Source organism: Capra hircus, chromosome 1 (assembly GCF_001704415.2).
Source record: "Capra hircus breed San Clemente chromosome 1, ASM170441v1, whole genome shotgun sequence".
Classification (NCBI taxonomy): domain Eukaryota; kingdom Metazoa; phylum Chordata; class Mammalia; order Artiodactyla; family Bovidae; genus Capra; species Capra hircus.
Window position 1 is genome coordinate 146,476,306 of NC_030808.1, and position 16,850 is coordinate 146,493,155.

Sequence of the window (16,850 nt, forward strand, 5' to 3'; positions counted from 1 at the left end):
CTGGAAGTCAAGGGAGGCCACCCCCAACCCCCATTTTCCACACTTGGCCTCTGCTCCACTGTCAGGACCTCCAGCAATGGTGCCTCCAGGGGATTTCCTCATAGCACAGCCCTGGAGCAGAGGAGAGGCCCATGAAAGTGCCCAGCCTCCTCCTGTTTTTTTGAGCCGAGCTTAGCATGTCTGGTTCTTGTGGAGACTGAGCTGTGTCCGCAGTTGTCAGGCCCATCCTCTTCCTCTCTGGTCGCTTCCTCTCCTCTCCAGTCTCTGATAAAAACAATTTTCTGGGGGAGGTACGGGTGCTTCTGTTCACCTTCTCTTAGAAAGGCCATTTCCGTAGTTTGCCTTGAGCCTGAACTTGTTAACGTTGTGAAATTTCACTGGGGAAAAGGGTGACAGGCCGTCTGCCCCTGCTGCTCGGGGTCCTCCCGTGGGGCCACGGGGCCACGTGTCTTCTGCCTGGTCTGAAGCACCGTGGCTGTTTTTTGTTTTTTGTTTATCTGTAATTTGTTGGCTAGATTATGAGGCAAACTCTAAACTGCTGAAAAACAAATGACTACTTAAATTGTTTTCATTTCAGGTTATATACATGATACCGTGGGCTTTTTTTTCACCTGTACCCCTGTGGTTGTACGGTGGGAGTCCCTGTGTTAACAAGGCTTTACTGCTGGTGCTGCAGGGGGCCAGCCGGAGACCGCTTTATTTCTGACTTGTTTTGGAGTCTGGCACGGTTTGTTTTGCACAGTTAACACGGCTGCAGTGGTGGTTCTGTGGAACCTGTTCTTCCAGGCCAGGGGCACCTCACGCTCAGTCTTGCCAGGATGCTAGCGGGACACAGGTGAACCAGTCTGCCACAGCACACAGAGGGTGGTCCCAGACATGTGGCAGCTTGAGGGCCGAGTCAGCGGGTGAGACGATCTGGTCACTGCTCTGCATGCCGCTTCCCCCGAGCCAAAGGCTTATTCCAGAGACACTGGGAGCAGTGGCGTGTCCCCATCTTTGCACGTGGCAGGCCATCTGAGAACGCTGTCTCTGACGTAGTGAACAGGGAAACACCCTCGCCGCTTTGTGTGTTGACTTACAGAATGTTCAGGTGAAGTACCAAGAAGTAGGGGCGTTCTGGATTTTTAAAAATTGAGAGGTAATTTTTTGGGTTTTCAGAAGAATTTGCTTACAGATTCTTTTGTTTATGAAAATTCAGAACAAGTGGCTTGCTGGCCTTTGGGCTCTGAAATGTTGTTCACAGTCTTGCCTTGAAGGCCGAGCGCCTTGACCTCTGTGCAGCCGTGGGGACTGTCTCTGTCCATCTGTGGGGTCACATGGCAGCTTTTTCTCCCAGAGGCCATTCCGCTTTCTTCTGAGTCTATGGGTGGAAATTTAAGGAAAAGATGAGTGTCTGGAATTTGTGGTGGACCCTGCTGCTTGTGTCAGCTCCTGAGCAAGGCCCCCGGCTGGCCACCGCACCCCCACACACAGCTTGGCCCCCGCAGGCCTCAGCCCAGTTTCGTGGTGCCTCTGTGAGGGCAGGCCAGCTGCGTGGAGGCTTCATGGTGCTCAGCCGCAGTGGGGCGATACCCCACTGTGGCTGTGCTGCCCGCGTCCCACCGGACCTGTCTTCTTCCACACACATAGGCTGGGGCTCTGCCCCGAGCTCACGCCGCCGCCCCAGCTGCCCCAAGCCAGCCTGTCTGACCTGGCTTCACTCTCTGGACACTGTCAGGTCTTCCGCTTTGCCTTTAGGCGAACGTCGGCAAGGTAAAAGGAGGTCTTGGAGTTGCACACGGACCCAGCTCAGGTCTTCCCACCTCCATGGGGTGGCCTTCCTGTGAGGCCACTGTGCTCACCCCGTCCTCGAGCTGATTTTCAGGAACTTCAGCTAAAGCCAGGTGTGGAGTGGGCTGGAAGCCAGAGTGAATGCAGTCAACAGCGGGGACCGGGGCTGTGTCCACTGCCAGGCCCACACTGCAGTGTGCAGCGGGAGCCGGGAGGCCGCTGGTCCCGCCCTGTGCCGACGGCCAGCCCCGCGGACCCCCGGGCTGTGCTGAGGGCCAGGGGGCAGCCAGCCGGTGGCGAGAGCGCCAAGTTGCTGCTGACCTCGAGTTGAAAACCGTGGGTGAGCAGGAAGGAGCTGGCTCCCGTGGAAGCCAGCCTACACTGTTCACTTAATTCCACTGACTCAGACTGTAAAGAGGGAGTGAGTGGGCTTCAGGGAAACCTGCTAGAAACGTTCCCAGTGTGACCTGCTGCTCTGCGTGTTCGCAGTGAAGTCGTGACGGTCACTTAGCTCTGCTGTCTCACCAGCTGTGGGCCCAAGACTGGAGGAGGTGAAAGCCAGGTCGGTCCCAGAAGCCTGTGGGTCCTATGGCTTCTGGCTGCTGTGTGGGGCCTTGGGGGCAGCTCTCCCCTCGGTTTCACTGCCCAGTGACATTGGTCGTTTTCGTAAGTGATCCATGTTCAGCCTGAGTCTTGGTGTGGCCTGGCTCTTCCTAACCCTGTTTTCCCTTTTTTCCTCCCTTCACTGCTCTCCTCCTCCGCCACCTCCAGGACTGCCGCCTTGCTTTATTACTCGAGGTACCTCCTCTCTGCCTGCGTCTGTGTGCGTCCCCTGTCTGGTGCTGGGCCAGTGAGGCCGCAGCCTCTGCTGACGTGTGACTGGCCCTCCTACTTGGCCACCATCGGGGTCCCATGAGCTGCCTTTAGACCAGGGGTGTAGGCTTGGCTGGGGGGAGCAGTCCCGTCTCCAGACACTGGCTTAACTCACCCCCAGGTCCTGAGGTTGTTCTCTCTGCTGACACAAGCGAGCCCTGGGTGTGTCTGCTGTGGGACGTGGTGCTGGGCCCTCGTGTGAACATGGGGGGGTGGTGCCCAGAGCAGTTCCAGAGTGGATCCTGATCCACCGCTGGGGGAGGGGGCAGGATGACCAGAGCGGGGTGGGGGTGGGGAGGAGGGAAGTGCGGGCTCCTCCTGGCCCCCTGACTCAGGGCCGCCTGTGCCCCATGCACTGGCACAGAAACTCTCCCCGCTGAGAAGCCACGTGTTCCTAATTCTCGCTTGCTGTCCACATAGCTGTGCAGTGGGGTCCAGGTGCATTTAAGTGAATGCCTGGTGACTTCTGAGCTGTCTTCCCTCCCGGCGTGTGCAGTAACACCCTGCCCCTCCCACAGGACTCGGGCCACCCCTGCACGGCCGCTGACCCGGACAGCTGCTTCACGCCTGTGTCCCCGCAGCACTTCATCGACCTTTTCAAGTACTGAGGGCCTGGCCAGGCCCACCATAACCTGGAGCCTGAGTTGGAGACAACGTGAAAAGGGCCTGTGGGCAGGGGCGCCTGTGGCTTCCACCTCTGAAGCCGGGTCAGGGAACCCCAGCAAAATCCACCTTTGAAATAGGGTCAAGGAACCCCAGCAAAATCATTTCTGCTCTCTTTAAAAAATTCTTCTAAGCACATTAAAATTTGGAACTTTGTGTATTTGTAAATATGGTTCAAAAAAAGAGTGTGTTTTCAGCACCACATCCTGTGCTGAACTGACACCAACAGCCAAGAAGACTATGCCTCTTAACGCAAATGATGGTTTTCCGATTTTGTAGTGATTGGGGTGAGGGTAGATCACTGATCCTTGTAATGACATTGTACAGAATATTTATTTTTCTTAAGATGTATATTAACTGTTTTGGTTGTGTCTGCACGAGTCTTCTCAGATACAGAAGGATCCAGGGAAGTATGTGCCTGTCTCCTGGATGCGCAGCAGTGGGTTGTGAATTGTGCAGATGGCTGAGACCCACAAGGGCCTGCGTCTGGGGCTGTGGTCCAGGGCTCGTGCCCAATGCCAACAGACAGGACCCTGACCTGGGGGAGCCTGGTGTGGCCACTGCTTGGAACCCTCTTCTAGCAGAGTAATAAATCATGTTTGTCTACCTGTTTTAACTTTGTCAGTTTTTGCATCTTACTGAAAAAAGTAGTGTCAATGATTTTGATAATCGTTTATTGAAACCTCTCAAAGATAATTTTATTTTAAAAATATTGCATGTACGTTTTAGAAAACTTTGAAAATAAAGGTTTATAAGAGAATAAAACTGGTGCATAACCATGGCACCCAGAATATCTGTGCTTGCCAGAAAGCACGTTGGAATGGCCCCGGCAGATGCAGGGGAGAAATGAACAGGGTCAGGGACCCGAGCCCAGTCACTTCTGCTTCCTTCTTCTTAGCAGGTGGAAATGTGCAGTCTTGCGTATTTGTAAATAAAGAGTCTATGCTTTCAGCACATGTTCTGTGCCGAACTGGTGCAGCCAAAACTAAGCTTAGTTGTCAGATGATAGTTTCCCTGTGTGTGAATCAGGTGGAAGCTTTTCATAAAACCATCAACGGCATATATATTGTTTTCATTTTACAGCCAGCTCTTTTTTCACAAGAGTTTGTGGAAATAGTTTTTATTGGTGACACGGTACCATGCAGCTGGAAAGAATCACTCTGTGATCAGCAACACTGCACAGGTGCTTACATCCATCTGATGATGCTCTCCTCATGTCAAATAAGAAGCAGAGCCCGGGAAGCAAGTCAGAAATCTGCAGGGACATTCCCAGAGCAGTGGCGACAGTGGGTGGCGGCATCTTTCTCCCCTGAAGACGGATGTGTGAAGAGGCTGTGAGGGGGGCCGTTTCTCCTGAAAGCTTGCTGGTCACTTTTATCTCTGTTCTGTTTTACTTTTGGCAAATTACCTAATGTGTGTTTACTTTTGGGGTGTTGGTCTTTTTTGTGTTAATTTCTTAAGAAGACATTAACCTCCTAAAGTGAGTTCTTCCCCCTCAACAACATGGAAAGTCTTGGGAGACGTGTGTAGCTGTTCCCCATTAATCAGCCCATCTCCACAGGCAGTAGATATGCTTGGACCGGAACCCACATGCAGGACTTCCAGCAGCGGGCGGGGATGTGACTGGGGTACAGTTGGGGAGGGGCAGAGAGACCACGCACACTGTCCCTGGGCCCCGACCAGTCGTTTCCCCATGATCGAATGGCACAGATCAGGAAGGGGGGGCTGTCCTGGGCCGCAGCTTTTTGTGGCATTCCTGAGCGTCGTTCCCTGCCCGTGCTGTGGCACCTGCATGCCCTCTGTGCTCGCTGGACAGCTGCAGGGGCCCCGCAGCACCCCTGTGGGAAGCCTCGCCCCCAGGAAGCACTGTCAGCACATCCATGGTGTCCGCCTTGGCATTGAGGTACATTTTCTGACCCGGGTTGTGACTTGTGAGTCGGGAGGAGCCACGGTAGGTTCTGCAGCCGACACAGGAGCTGCTTTCGGGGCTTCACATGGTCGGCTGTGCATGGTCAGGGCTGTCCACAGAGAACCACGTCTCCTTTTGGGACAGTATTGAAGGGTTTGGTGTTAGTTTTGCTGTAAATGCCACTTTTAGAATCATACACACACAAGATGTAAGGTGTTTGTACACTGATTCTGTATCCTCAAGAAAGAAAGTGAAGTCGCTCAGGCGTGTCTGACTGTTTGCGACCCCGTGGCCGGTAGCCTACCAGGCTCCTCCGTCCATGGGATTTTCCAGGCAAGAGTACTGGAGTGGGTTGCCATTTCCTTCTCTAGGAAATCTTCCCTTCTCTAGGAGATCTTCCCTACTCAGGGATTGAACCCATGTCTCTCACATGGTAGCCAGACGCTTTACCGTCTGAGCCACCAGGGAAGTCCTCTTAACTTGGCTGCTTTTGAAGCTGAAACTCCAATACTTTGGCCACCTGATGCGAAGAGCTGACTCATTTGGAAAGACCCTGATGCTGGGAAAGACTGAAAGCAGGAGAAGGGGACAACAGAGGACAAGATGGTTGGATGGCATCACTGATTCAATGGATGAATTGAATCATTGAATTCAATGATTCAGTGGCATCACTGAATCCACCCATCCAGTCACCCATCCCTGGGTGGACTCTGGGAGTTGGTGATGTTGGAGTTGGAGGCCTGGCTTGCTGTGGTTCATGGGGTCGCAAAGAGTCAGACACGACTGAGTCAACTGAACTTTGCTGAAATCACTAAAAAGATCTAGTGGTAGTTTGTAGACTCCCTGGGATGCAGATGTACATTGTGAGGTATGCACGTGAAGGGGGCTTATCAACTCCTTTCAGCGGGATACCCTTTTTTCCTTCCTTGCCAGCTTTCCCGCCAGACCCCCATGGGTGAGGACGGCGGTCCCTGGGGGCTGGCTGTCCTTCGCCTGTGGGTGTGCTGCAAGCTGGGCGTCTCTGGGTGCCTTGGGGTGAGGTGCTCCCTTCCAGCCCCATGTTGTTGGGGGCATTTTACATGAAGGGGTGTTGGGTTTTGTTGAGTTCCCTTTCTGCATCCACAGAGGTGGTTACGTGTCAACTTGTTGGCGGAACCAGCCTTGCACTTGGCGGTTTTAGTTGCCTTCTCTGGACTGGACTGCTGAAGACACGCTGCGCAACTGGCATCTTTTAGCATCTGTCTCATCCACGTTGTAGTGTGGCTTAGGCTTTCCCTCCCTTGTGGGCTTGCCTGTCCTCCACATTCTGCTTCTTCATCACCTGCTGGTGTGGAGGTGCTCCCTACTTGGAGCTGCTGTGAACACGCTATACAAATCTCTCTTTGGAGATATACCCACAAGTGGAATTGCAGGACCGTATGGTAAACACACGTTTAATACTTTGAAGAACCACCATACTATTTTCCACGGTGGGAATGTAAAATGGTGCTGCCTCTGACAGTGTGGAATAGTTCCATTTCTCCCCATCCTTGTCCTCGCAACACTGGTTAGGTTATGGGGTTGAGTTTTTGGTTTGATAGTTGTCATCCAAGTGGGTGGGAGGTGGTTATTTCATTGTGGCTTTGATGTGCATTTCTCTGTCATGGAGTGATGTTGAGCTCTTTTCCTGTGCTTGTTCAAGAACTTGCCTGCCTTTTAATTGAGTTGTATGTGGTTTTGTTGTTGAATGTAGAAGGAACTACTACAGCTCTGGACACTTAAGCCCTTATCAGCTAGATGACTTAAAAATGTTCTGATTCCCTAGGTTGCCTTTTTTACTCTATTGATTGTGTCCTTTGGGGGCACAGACTCTTCACAATATGAACTGAAAGACATTTAGAGAAGTGCTTTTTCTGAAAACTTAAGTGCATTCAGCTGGCTGAACAGTCTGGCAGCTGGCCAGCACCAACTGGGCTGGGCTGGGCCGGGCCGGGATGCAACACACTTACAAACTACAGGACACAGCTCTGGGGACGTGCACTCACCACGACAGCATCACATGCAGGCCCCTCATGGTGAAGCAACAACTACAGGAAGTGGTGGTATCTGTCTTTGGGGCATGGTGCCATGGAAGCCCCTCAGAGGGTTCCTTGCCTCACACCCACCACCAGAAGCACACTTCTGCCAGACAGCAAGTGGCAGCCACTGCCTTGGTCAGTCACTCAGCACCATCTGCACCCCCTGTGGGCTATTTCATCAGTTACAAAAATTTTAGCCAGTTCCTGTCTTAAAGCTTACTATAAATAGTGTCCTGCCTATCTTTTGTTCGGTCAAGTATCAATTGAGACTTAACCATAAAATCTGGAAAGAAGCTAAATGGCTAGAAGTAAACTGGGCAGAGAGAAGAGAAGGCCCTTTGCCTGCACAAGAGTTGGAACATCTGGTGAAGTGAGTGAGAACCCCAGGGTCGGGGTCTGAGGCTGCCATAGAGCCGCAGGCCCCCAGGGGAAGGTGCGGAGCAGGACCCGGGGGAGGGCACAGGCCACGAGGCTGGCGAGGACAAGGCTGCCCGGGACACACACCACTGGGAAGGAGGCTGGTGGGACGCGTGCTTACCACCTGGCTCGAGACAGCACCACAGGTGCTATCCAGGTCCTAACGGGAGTCAGGGTTTCTAACCAAGAGGCCACTGTTTGGAAAGAAGAGTTGAAACGTTAAAAAATGATGAAAGAACCTACTCAGGCTGGCGGCTGAAGGGGAGGCTTGCTTCAGGCTCCCCTTCAAGTGACTGCAAAAAAGCAGGGCCCAGGGTGGGTGGCTCAGACATGGGGCTCTGCTGCTGCTGCTGCTAACTCACTTCAGTCATGTCTGACTCTGTGCGTCCCCATAGCTGACAGTGCCTACTACTATAAACAGCGTCTGAAGGCTGTTCATGTAAAAGCTACATCCTGATGACTGAGGCTGAAGTTGGTCATTTATCCATGAATCTACATATTTCGTTGGCATCTTGAAAGACACTGGAAGTGTTGAGAAGATGTCATCAGCTCTAAGTCGTCAGAGGCAGATGTCAATAACTGTGCAAACTAACAGGATATAAACCATGTTTTTATTTTAAAAAACTTCAGCATTATGGATGAATTCAACTTCCTTTAAAACCAATCACTTTCCTGTTAATGACAAAACAATAGGCAAAAGAGCAGACACGTCACTCTTCAGAGAAGCTGTGCAGTTTACAGAATTTAGGCAGACCCGCTCTCTCATCAGCCAGTGAACAAAATAAAGTTGCTTTGGTAAATTCCATCAAGAAAAAAATATCTTTCCTCCAAAGCACACCAATAAATATTTATATTAAAATCCACAGAGTTATTTTAATCAGATACAACAGAAGAAAAATTCATTTTTACATTAACGTTTGTAGATAAGAAAAGTATTATTCACGTGCATAATCCAAGCCCGGTCTGGCTTGCATTCGGTTGTGAGGAATGAGGGGCATGAGGGGCCGTTCTGCCAGCTGTGCATCACGTGTGTCCCCAAGGGGATCTCAGGCACTTAGCATCGCAGCACCCCGGCACGGGCTCCCCGAGCTGGAGGCTGTCCCCCCTGCCCCCACCCCGAGCACTCTGCCCAGAACCTCAAACACACAAGTCCCTTCCCTGCACCTCAGCACAGGATTAGCCCAAGATGAGCCTGAAGCTCCTGCTTCAGATAGCTCATCTCAGTCACAGCAAGTGTCTCTAGGGAGAAGGACTCCAGTCAATGAGCTGAACTGTTTACCTGAGGAAACACGGTTTTCAACTCCGCTATTAACCACTTCAAGGTTCTAACACAAACAGGATTTTACCACCACTCACATGTCCCCCTTTCAAGGCTCGGTGAAGTAAACTTGTCTATTAGAAACAGAAGGACGTCGGTGATTTTGACAGACGCTACACAGATGACAGACACAGATGGTTAGCTGACACATGTCGATTGTGGCTAGACGGCTGGTAGTTAGATGACAGGGTGTACACAGACTGACCGACTGAGAAATGGCAGGTGACAGGCAGGCACTCTGTCACCCCCTTCACCCCTTGGAGTCCACAGAAATGCACCCCTAGTGTGGAACAGCACAGAACTGCTCACTGAATACCTTGAAGACAGTGGCTTTCACAGGAGAGGAATGCACAGTGTAACTGGAGGTTTTTCTTTTTAATCAAAAACCCCTATACCTGTTCTGACCTCAGAGACACGTGGTCCTCCTGTGGGTCAGGTCTGTCTTGCTGAGGACATGCGTGCTGCGTACCTGACCTGGGGCCCACCTGTCAAGGAGACAATGAGCAAGTTCAGAGACATGAGAGATGTTCAGTGACGCTCCTGAACCAGGCACAACACACAGCTTCTCAGGGTCCAACAGTCTCATTTGGAAAAAAAAAACCCCTCTTTTCTGTTACAGAAAAGAGGCACTTTCAGCATTTTACCTACAATTTCAACTCTTAATAAGCAAGTTAATATTTTCCAAACAAATTTAAGTGTCAAGTTATTAAAACTGATCCATGCTTTATAGCATTCTTTAGTCTGCAATCAAAATAAGAGAACAAACTTTAGAAGAAAAGAAACATCAGTATTTAAAAGTTCAGGAACCTCAAGATGGGAATACTGTCACCATCTAATATGCTTGTGGGAGGTGAAGCTGTGTTTGCAGACAGTGTGTTTCTGGGGATCGGATACAGCCTTCCCTTCTCCAGCATCTAATCTGCTTGCATATTTTACGGTTTAATACGAACGAAGAGCTAGCACAGTGTGACTGACGTGACCTCTGGAAGATCCACGTTACACCTGGATTGCAGGTTTCTGACAACAGAAAAGAAGTGTGTGGCTGCTACATTCTTGTGTCGTAGAATACAGGTGTGTGCTACATGCAGAGACAGGGATCGGATCGCAGAACACAGAACCGCAACTCAGGACACAGAAAGACAGCTTTGTGGCAAAAAGCAAATCCCCACTGCGGTGAACTTCCCATCTAAGGTCAGCGGCACACGGATGACAGGTGGACCCTGTGCGTGTCCACCGAGAACTCACAGGACTCCTGGAATTTCCTCACTTGGCATTTGAAGAGGAAAGCCAAATGAAACAGCACAGAGCAGATCCTCTGTGGTTTTCATCTGGGAAAGACCAGACGGGACACTATACTGATAAACACCACGACACCGCAGACTCTAGGAATGCGAAGGAGATGAGATTCAAAGGTGCATGGTCAGGCAGATTTTGGTGTGAGGACATGTGCGGGCTGGACGGTCACTCCAGCTCCTCCCAGTCATCCGTCAGGTGGCCTCTACTCTGCCGGCGGATGCTGACCAGCTTTCCGGCCGACCTGAGGCTCCAGCGCGAGCTGCTCCCTGCGGCGGCCAGGCTGGTGTACTTGGTGGAGCCCTTGGTGTCCTCTGGCCAGCCCGGCCGAGACTCACGGTCACTCGAAGGGCTGCCCGAGTCTGCTGCCACGTCTTCAAGGGCAAGTTTCGGAGGTTCCCAACCTTCAATCTCATCTGGTTTCTTAGACTGTATGTTCTGTTTCAAAACCAAATTGTCCCAAAATCCAGACTTCTTCTCTGTCTTCAACTCTTCTTTTAATCGTAAGTTAGTGCTATAGGAGAGGAAAGAGTTAAGTGTTGGTGATCAGTCATCCTAGGATGTCAAGCTGTATTTATTTTATAAATAAACTCAAACAGATAGATATGTAAAACCTGAATTTTAATATGGAAAAATCAGTGAGTACATGTGATTAACAAAATTTGTGAATGCCATATTTAAGGTACCACCACTTGGCAAAAAATCAAGCAAAGTCAGCCTCAAGGAGAAGACAGAAAAGCAAGCTGTCTCAAGGCACACAGAAGGCCGAGCTTGTCTCTGAAGATATGTGAGAAAAGAAGCCCCAGATCCCAGATTCAGAAACAGAGATTATTCCCTGTACCAAGTCAGTTTGCCACAGGCTTATTCAGCTGCAGCCTCAGATGTTCCGAGCTCAGAGCACTGTGTGCCCTGAGGAAAATGTAGCCAACTGGAGGTGGGTTCCCACAAACGACACAGCACCCTGGCCGCGGGTCCCCTGGCCTGGCTGCGGAGAGCATCCCCAGAACATAGGCCCAACCTTCCAAGTCCTGTTTAACTGGACCGAGGGGCAGAACACACACAGGTTCAAGGCCCCCAGGAGACGCTGGCTTGTTAGCTGCCACCCAGACAGCCCAGAGGACTGACTGACACAGTCCTCAAAGAGAGGGTGGGGAGGTCACGATCACGTGGTCAGAGGAGGGGGAGGACTGGATGGCTCTGATGGGTCCTGAGTGCTGCCAAGGTGCCCTGTCCACGGAGGAGAAGCCTCTCTATGGTCAGATTCCCCAGGATTTACCCGCTGTTGGCAACACCATTTATATTTTCAAATTTAAATTTATATTTTCATCTTTAAGTACATTTTTTTGTTGGCCATGTCACATGGCTTGTGAGATGTTAGTTCACCCACCAGGGATCAAACCCAGGCCCACAGCAGTGAAAGCACCAAGTTTTAACCACTGGACTACCAGGGAATTCCCTAAATATATATTTTTTAAATTCAAAATATTTAACTAGCAGCATTGTCAGCACGTAAGTACAGTTTACAGGCAATCTTTGCATTTTTAACTGGGTTTTTCCTTGACTCTCTAGAACAACTGCCACCTGCCCACCTTAAACCTGTGGCTACCATCTGCTTTAAGGCTTGTAAGTTCAGTTTACAGCTGGAAGTTCAAGAGCTGGTCTGAGAAACTTTTAAAAATTTTTTTCCATTTTTCCATAGTCTTTCAAAGTGCTTATACTTAGAACAACTCATTTCCATCTCCTCACAGGGCAGGAAGCCCCTCTTGTCCCCTCTCATGACCCTGCCCTCTGTCTCTGGAATGCCTGCTCCCCTGACAGCGGCTACTCACGCTCTGGACTTGGGGGATTTTCGCCCTTCCAGCAGCTGCTGCTCGTCATCCTTGTTAAATAGAGAAGTCACTTCTTTCCAGCCTCGGAAACTCGCTCCTGGAACCTAATGGAAGGTTAAGAGAAGATCAGACCTGATGCAGTGAATACACAGGTCACAGTCGAGTCACCCAGTGGTCGTGAAACTGACACTTCAGCGGAGAAGCTGGCCCACGTTGCCTTATCTGTGTGTCTGCACAGTGAGTTCAGCCATCAGCTGCAGGCAGTCTCCATGTGGCTGAAGACAGTCACCCGTGTTTAGTAACTTCAGCCAAACCACATCAGGTTGATGGGGCTCCCAGCCGAGGGTGGAGGGGTGCTGAGGGGTAGGGAGGCTGCACCACCACACATTTTGTAGAGTCTTAGAAATGATTTTGTTACTTTTTCACTTCTGAAATCAGGATATAATTAACGCCTGGCACCTTAGATTCGAAGAAACAGAGTAATAAGGGATGGAGAAAAGGAAGTGCATCTGCAGGGCTCTCCTGTCAAGTGCCTTTGCCTGGAGTCACTCTGATGGCTCTGGAGCCTGAAATCACAAAACAGCAGACAAATGTGATACCACCTAGTTCAGTCGCTCAGTTGTATCTGACTCTGAGACCCCATGGAATGCAGCACACCAGGCCTCCCTGTCCATCACCAACTCCCGGAGTTCACCCAAACTCATGTCCATCGAGTCAGTGATGACATCCAGCCATCTCATCCTCTGTCGTCCCCTTCTCCTCCTGCCCCCAATCCCTCCCAGCATCAGGGTCTTTTCAAGTGAGTCAGCTCTTTGCATCAGATGGCCAAAGTACTGGAGTTTCAGCTTCCACATCAGTCCTACTGATGAACACCCAGGACTGATCTCCATTAGGATGGACTGGTTGGATCTCCTTGCAGTCCAAGGAACTCTCAAGAGTCTTCTCCAACAACACAGTTCAAAAGCATCAATTCTTTGGTGCTCAGCTTTCTTTATAGTCCAACTCTCACATCCATACATGACCACTGGAAAAACCATAGCCTTGACTAGATGGACCTTTGTTAGCAAAGGAACATCTCTGCTTTTTAATATGCTGTCTAGCTTGGTCATAACTTTTCTTCCAAGGAGTAAACTTCTTTTAATTTCATGGCACCTAAGGGAGCTAATAAAACTTCAACAACTGACCCTAAAGAAATGTGGTACCTATGAACTATCAGAGAATTCAAAATAACCCTATTGAAGTTTAGTGAACCACAACAACACAAAGATAACTAAATGAAATTAGGAAAACAACATATGGGACAAACAAATAGGAACCATAAAGAAAAAATCTTAAAAACGTAATCACAAAACAAAAATTTTAATAGAGAGGGTCAAAACTAGCCTTGACAATGCACAGATACAAAGACATCTGAAATTATCCAGTATGAGAAGAAGGAAAAACAGAAAGAGAAAGAATGAAGACAGTCACAGGGACTTGTGGAGCACAATCGGGAGAAACAGTATCTATACTGCTGGAATTACAGAATAAAAGAGAAAGGGACAGAAAGTATACTTAAAACAATAAGGGCTGAAAATGTCTCAAACCTGGGGGGAGAAATGGATATCCAGATCCATGAGACCAAAGGACCCCAGATAAGTCGAACCCAAGTAGATCGACACTGAGACACATAATTAAATTGTTCAAAGACAAAGAATTTTGAAAGTAGTGAAAGAGACTAGTTACATACAAAGGAACCCTTCACCCCAATATGGAGAGATTTCTCGAGAAACTTGTCAGGCCAGGAGAGGATGAGATGATATACTACTACTACTACAGTCACGTCAGTCGTGTCCGACTCTGCGACCCCATGGACAGCAGCCCACCAGGCTCCCCCGTCCCTGGGATTCTCCAGGCAAGAACACTGGAGTGGGTTGCCATTTCCTTCTCCAGTGCTTGAAAGTGAAAAGTGAAAGGGAAGTCGCTCAGTCGTGTCCGACTCTTCACGACCCCATGGACTGCAGCCTGCCAGGCTCCTCGGCCCATGGGATTTTCCAGGCAAGAGTACTGGAGTGGGGTGCCATTTTTTAACTACCAAACATTTTCTTAATTTACTTACTGAATTATAATTACCATAGGATATTATAACAAAAGAAAAAAAACCTATCAACCAAGATTTCTATATCAGCAAAACTGTTCTTCAGAAATGAGGGGAGATAAAGACTCTCCCAAACAAACAAAAGTGGAGGGAGTTTGTCAGCACTAGACCTGCCTAACAAAAAATGCTTAAAGGAGTTCTGTGAGTGAAAATAAACAAGAAGCTAGAGTAAAACTCACTAGTACAGGCAAATTTATACTCAAGAGTGTAATACAGTAATGGTGGTGCATAGATCACTTATAATTCTAATTTAAAAGTAGGAAAAAAGTACTAAATTCCAACTACAGTAATCTGTCCTTGGATACACAAAAATATATGTAAACTGTAATGGGTTAACAAGACCCAACTATAGGCTTCCTACAAAGAGACTCACTTTAGCTTTAAAGACACACATAGCCTGAGTGAATGGATGTAAAACTAACTTCAAGCAAATGGTGACCCAAAACCAGCAGGGATGGCTATACTTATGTAACACAAAGCAGACTTTACAAATGGTGAAGAGGGACAAAGAAGGTCACTATATAATGATAAAGGGGTCAGTTCTATCAAGAAGATCCAGTTGTTAAATATTTATGCACCCTACACTGGAACACATCAATGTATAAAGCAGAAATTAACAGAATTCCCTGGTGGTCCAGTGGTTAGGACCTAGCCTTTTCACTGCTGAGGGCCTGGGTATGATCCCTCGTTGGGGAACTAAGATCCCACAAACTGCATGGTGCAGCCAAAACAACTACTACTAACAGCTAAAAAGAGAAACTGCAGTACAATAATAGCTAGGGAATTTAATACCACACTCTCAACAATGGATACAGATCAGAGAGAGAATCAATATGGAAACAGTCTGAACAACATTACAGATGAAAGGAACCTCACAACACATATAGAATATTCTATAACGTGACTGCAAAATACACATTCTTTTAAGCACACGTGGAACCTTTTCTATGACAGACTATATATTAGGCCACAAAACAAGTCTGAGCTAATTTAGGAGACTGTAAGCGTAGTATCTTTTTTGACTGCAACATATACCATCAGAGGAGGAAAAGTGGAAACTGCATGAATACATGCAAACTAAACAGCACTCTCCTGAACAACATCAAAGAGGAAATAAAACTGTATCTTGAGACAGACAAAAAAAAAAAAAAAACACACACAATATACTAAAACAAGATGCAACAAGAGCAGTTCTAAGAAAGAAGTTCACAAGACAAAATAACGATCCTGAATAACAACTCTATGCCTTAAGCAATGAGAAAAAGAACAAACTGAGCACAAAGTTAGTGAAATAGAGTGACAAAGAGGAGAAACAGAGAACAAGGAAATGACAGAAAAGATTTATGAAAGTAAGAGTTGGTTCTTTCAAAACATAAACAAAATTGACAAACCTTTAGCTAGACTCACCAAGGAAAACAAAGAACCAACTCAACAAAATTCTAAAAGAAAGAAATATTACAGTTGATATCATGTCAATATAAGGATCATTAGAAGTTACTGTGAGATTACAATTGATTATCACCCTGCTCCCCAGATGGGGGCTCTGCATTCATCCAGCTGACCCTTTTAATCTGTTAGGATGAAACTCAGCAGTAAACTCTACAGAAACTCCTTAGACTAAGAAGAGAAACAGCTAAGGCTTCAACGTGACTTGCTCTGAAAACTACGTACTGTACAATGGTCTGCTGTAGACCTGCTCCTCAGTGGAAATGCACAGATCAAAGTGACTCAGCAGCAGAGCACAAGAAGACAGGCAGTTGTTGTAGAGTGTGTGATGCTACAACTGTGTTTGCTAATAGTAACAAATACATGTAGTAGTCCTGAAATGTGAAAAATGTTCCTGATCAACCACCAATTAAACTTTGAGTTCTTGGTTTGTTTGGTCACTTGTGCAACAATGTTTGTATCTTTGCAATACGCAAATCAGTTGACAGTCAACTCAATTATTCATGCTATTAGAAGAGAAGAGAGAGGTTCCTGATTCAAAGCCAAGTGCATCTTTGTGCCAAAAGCATGAGCAGGAAAATGCACTGTGGAATCCTGAGGGGGTGGCCTGAATGTCTGTCAGCTGAGGCCTCATTTAGACAGGCAGAAGGGGCTGTGGGGACTAACCCAAGCCCACCAGCTAGACGCCAACGTGCTACCAGCTGTCCATGCATATCTGGGGACTCGCACGCTCACTTTTTCTACATGTGACATCTGTGTACACGTGTGCATATTGACATGTCCTGTGTCCATACATTATATGCAGACAGGACCTCTGGAGGGAGGAGCAAGAGCTGTGAACTGGAGAACTGGGTGGCAGGCAGAGATGAGACCCACCACATCCCCTTCAGTCCATTTTCAGTCTTAGATCACGTGTCCCTGCCAGAAGGAGCAGGAAACAGGGCAACCTGGAGTGGTGGACTGGCCACCGGAGGAGGCGGCCCCATGAAACTAAACGACAGATGGTGGGCAAAAAGAGCATGAGGTGTTGCCAGGCAGATACTGAGTTTTCTGGGAGGAGGAGAACAGGGAAAGTCACCAGATAGGAACCGATGCAGGGCAGAGCTAAGACACTCAAGATACGAATGCAGTTAAGAGG

General features: G+C 48.6%; 2 protein-coding genes across 8 annotated transcripts in view; one reads left to right on the plus strand and one right to left on the minus strand.

Moving 5' to 3' along the window:
- The window catches only part of FBXO25 (F-box protein 25), a 28,426-nt gene extending 24,135 nt beyond the window's left edge, over positions 1–4,291 (plus strand). For 5 of the 7 annotated variants that reach the window (XM_018052583.1, XM_018052551.1, XM_018052569.1 and 2 more), the window contains 2 exons: positions 2,542–2,568; positions 3,162–4,291. In XM_018052583.1, coding sequence (XP_017908072.1) covers positions 2,542–2,568; positions 3,162–3,251 — 117 coding nt within the window. In that variant the 3' untranslated portion in view covers positions 3,252–4,291. The remainder of the gene's footprint in view (positions 1–2,541; positions 2,569–3,161) is intronic. The other 2 variants (XM_018052555.1, XM_018052562.1) reach the window with 1 other exon arrangement.
- TDRP (testis development related protein) overlaps positions 8,279–16,850 on the minus strand; it is a 44,011-nt gene continuing 35,439 nt past the window's right edge. The window contains exons 3-4 of the mRNA XM_018052594.1: positions 12,130–12,233; positions 8,279–10,814 (exon numbers count right to left, since the gene is read on the minus strand). Coding sequence (XP_017908083.1) covers positions 10,469–10,814; positions 12,130–12,233 — 450 coding nt within the window. The 3' untranslated portion in view covers positions 8,279–10,468. The remainder of the gene's footprint in view (positions 10,815–12,129; positions 12,234–16,850) is intronic.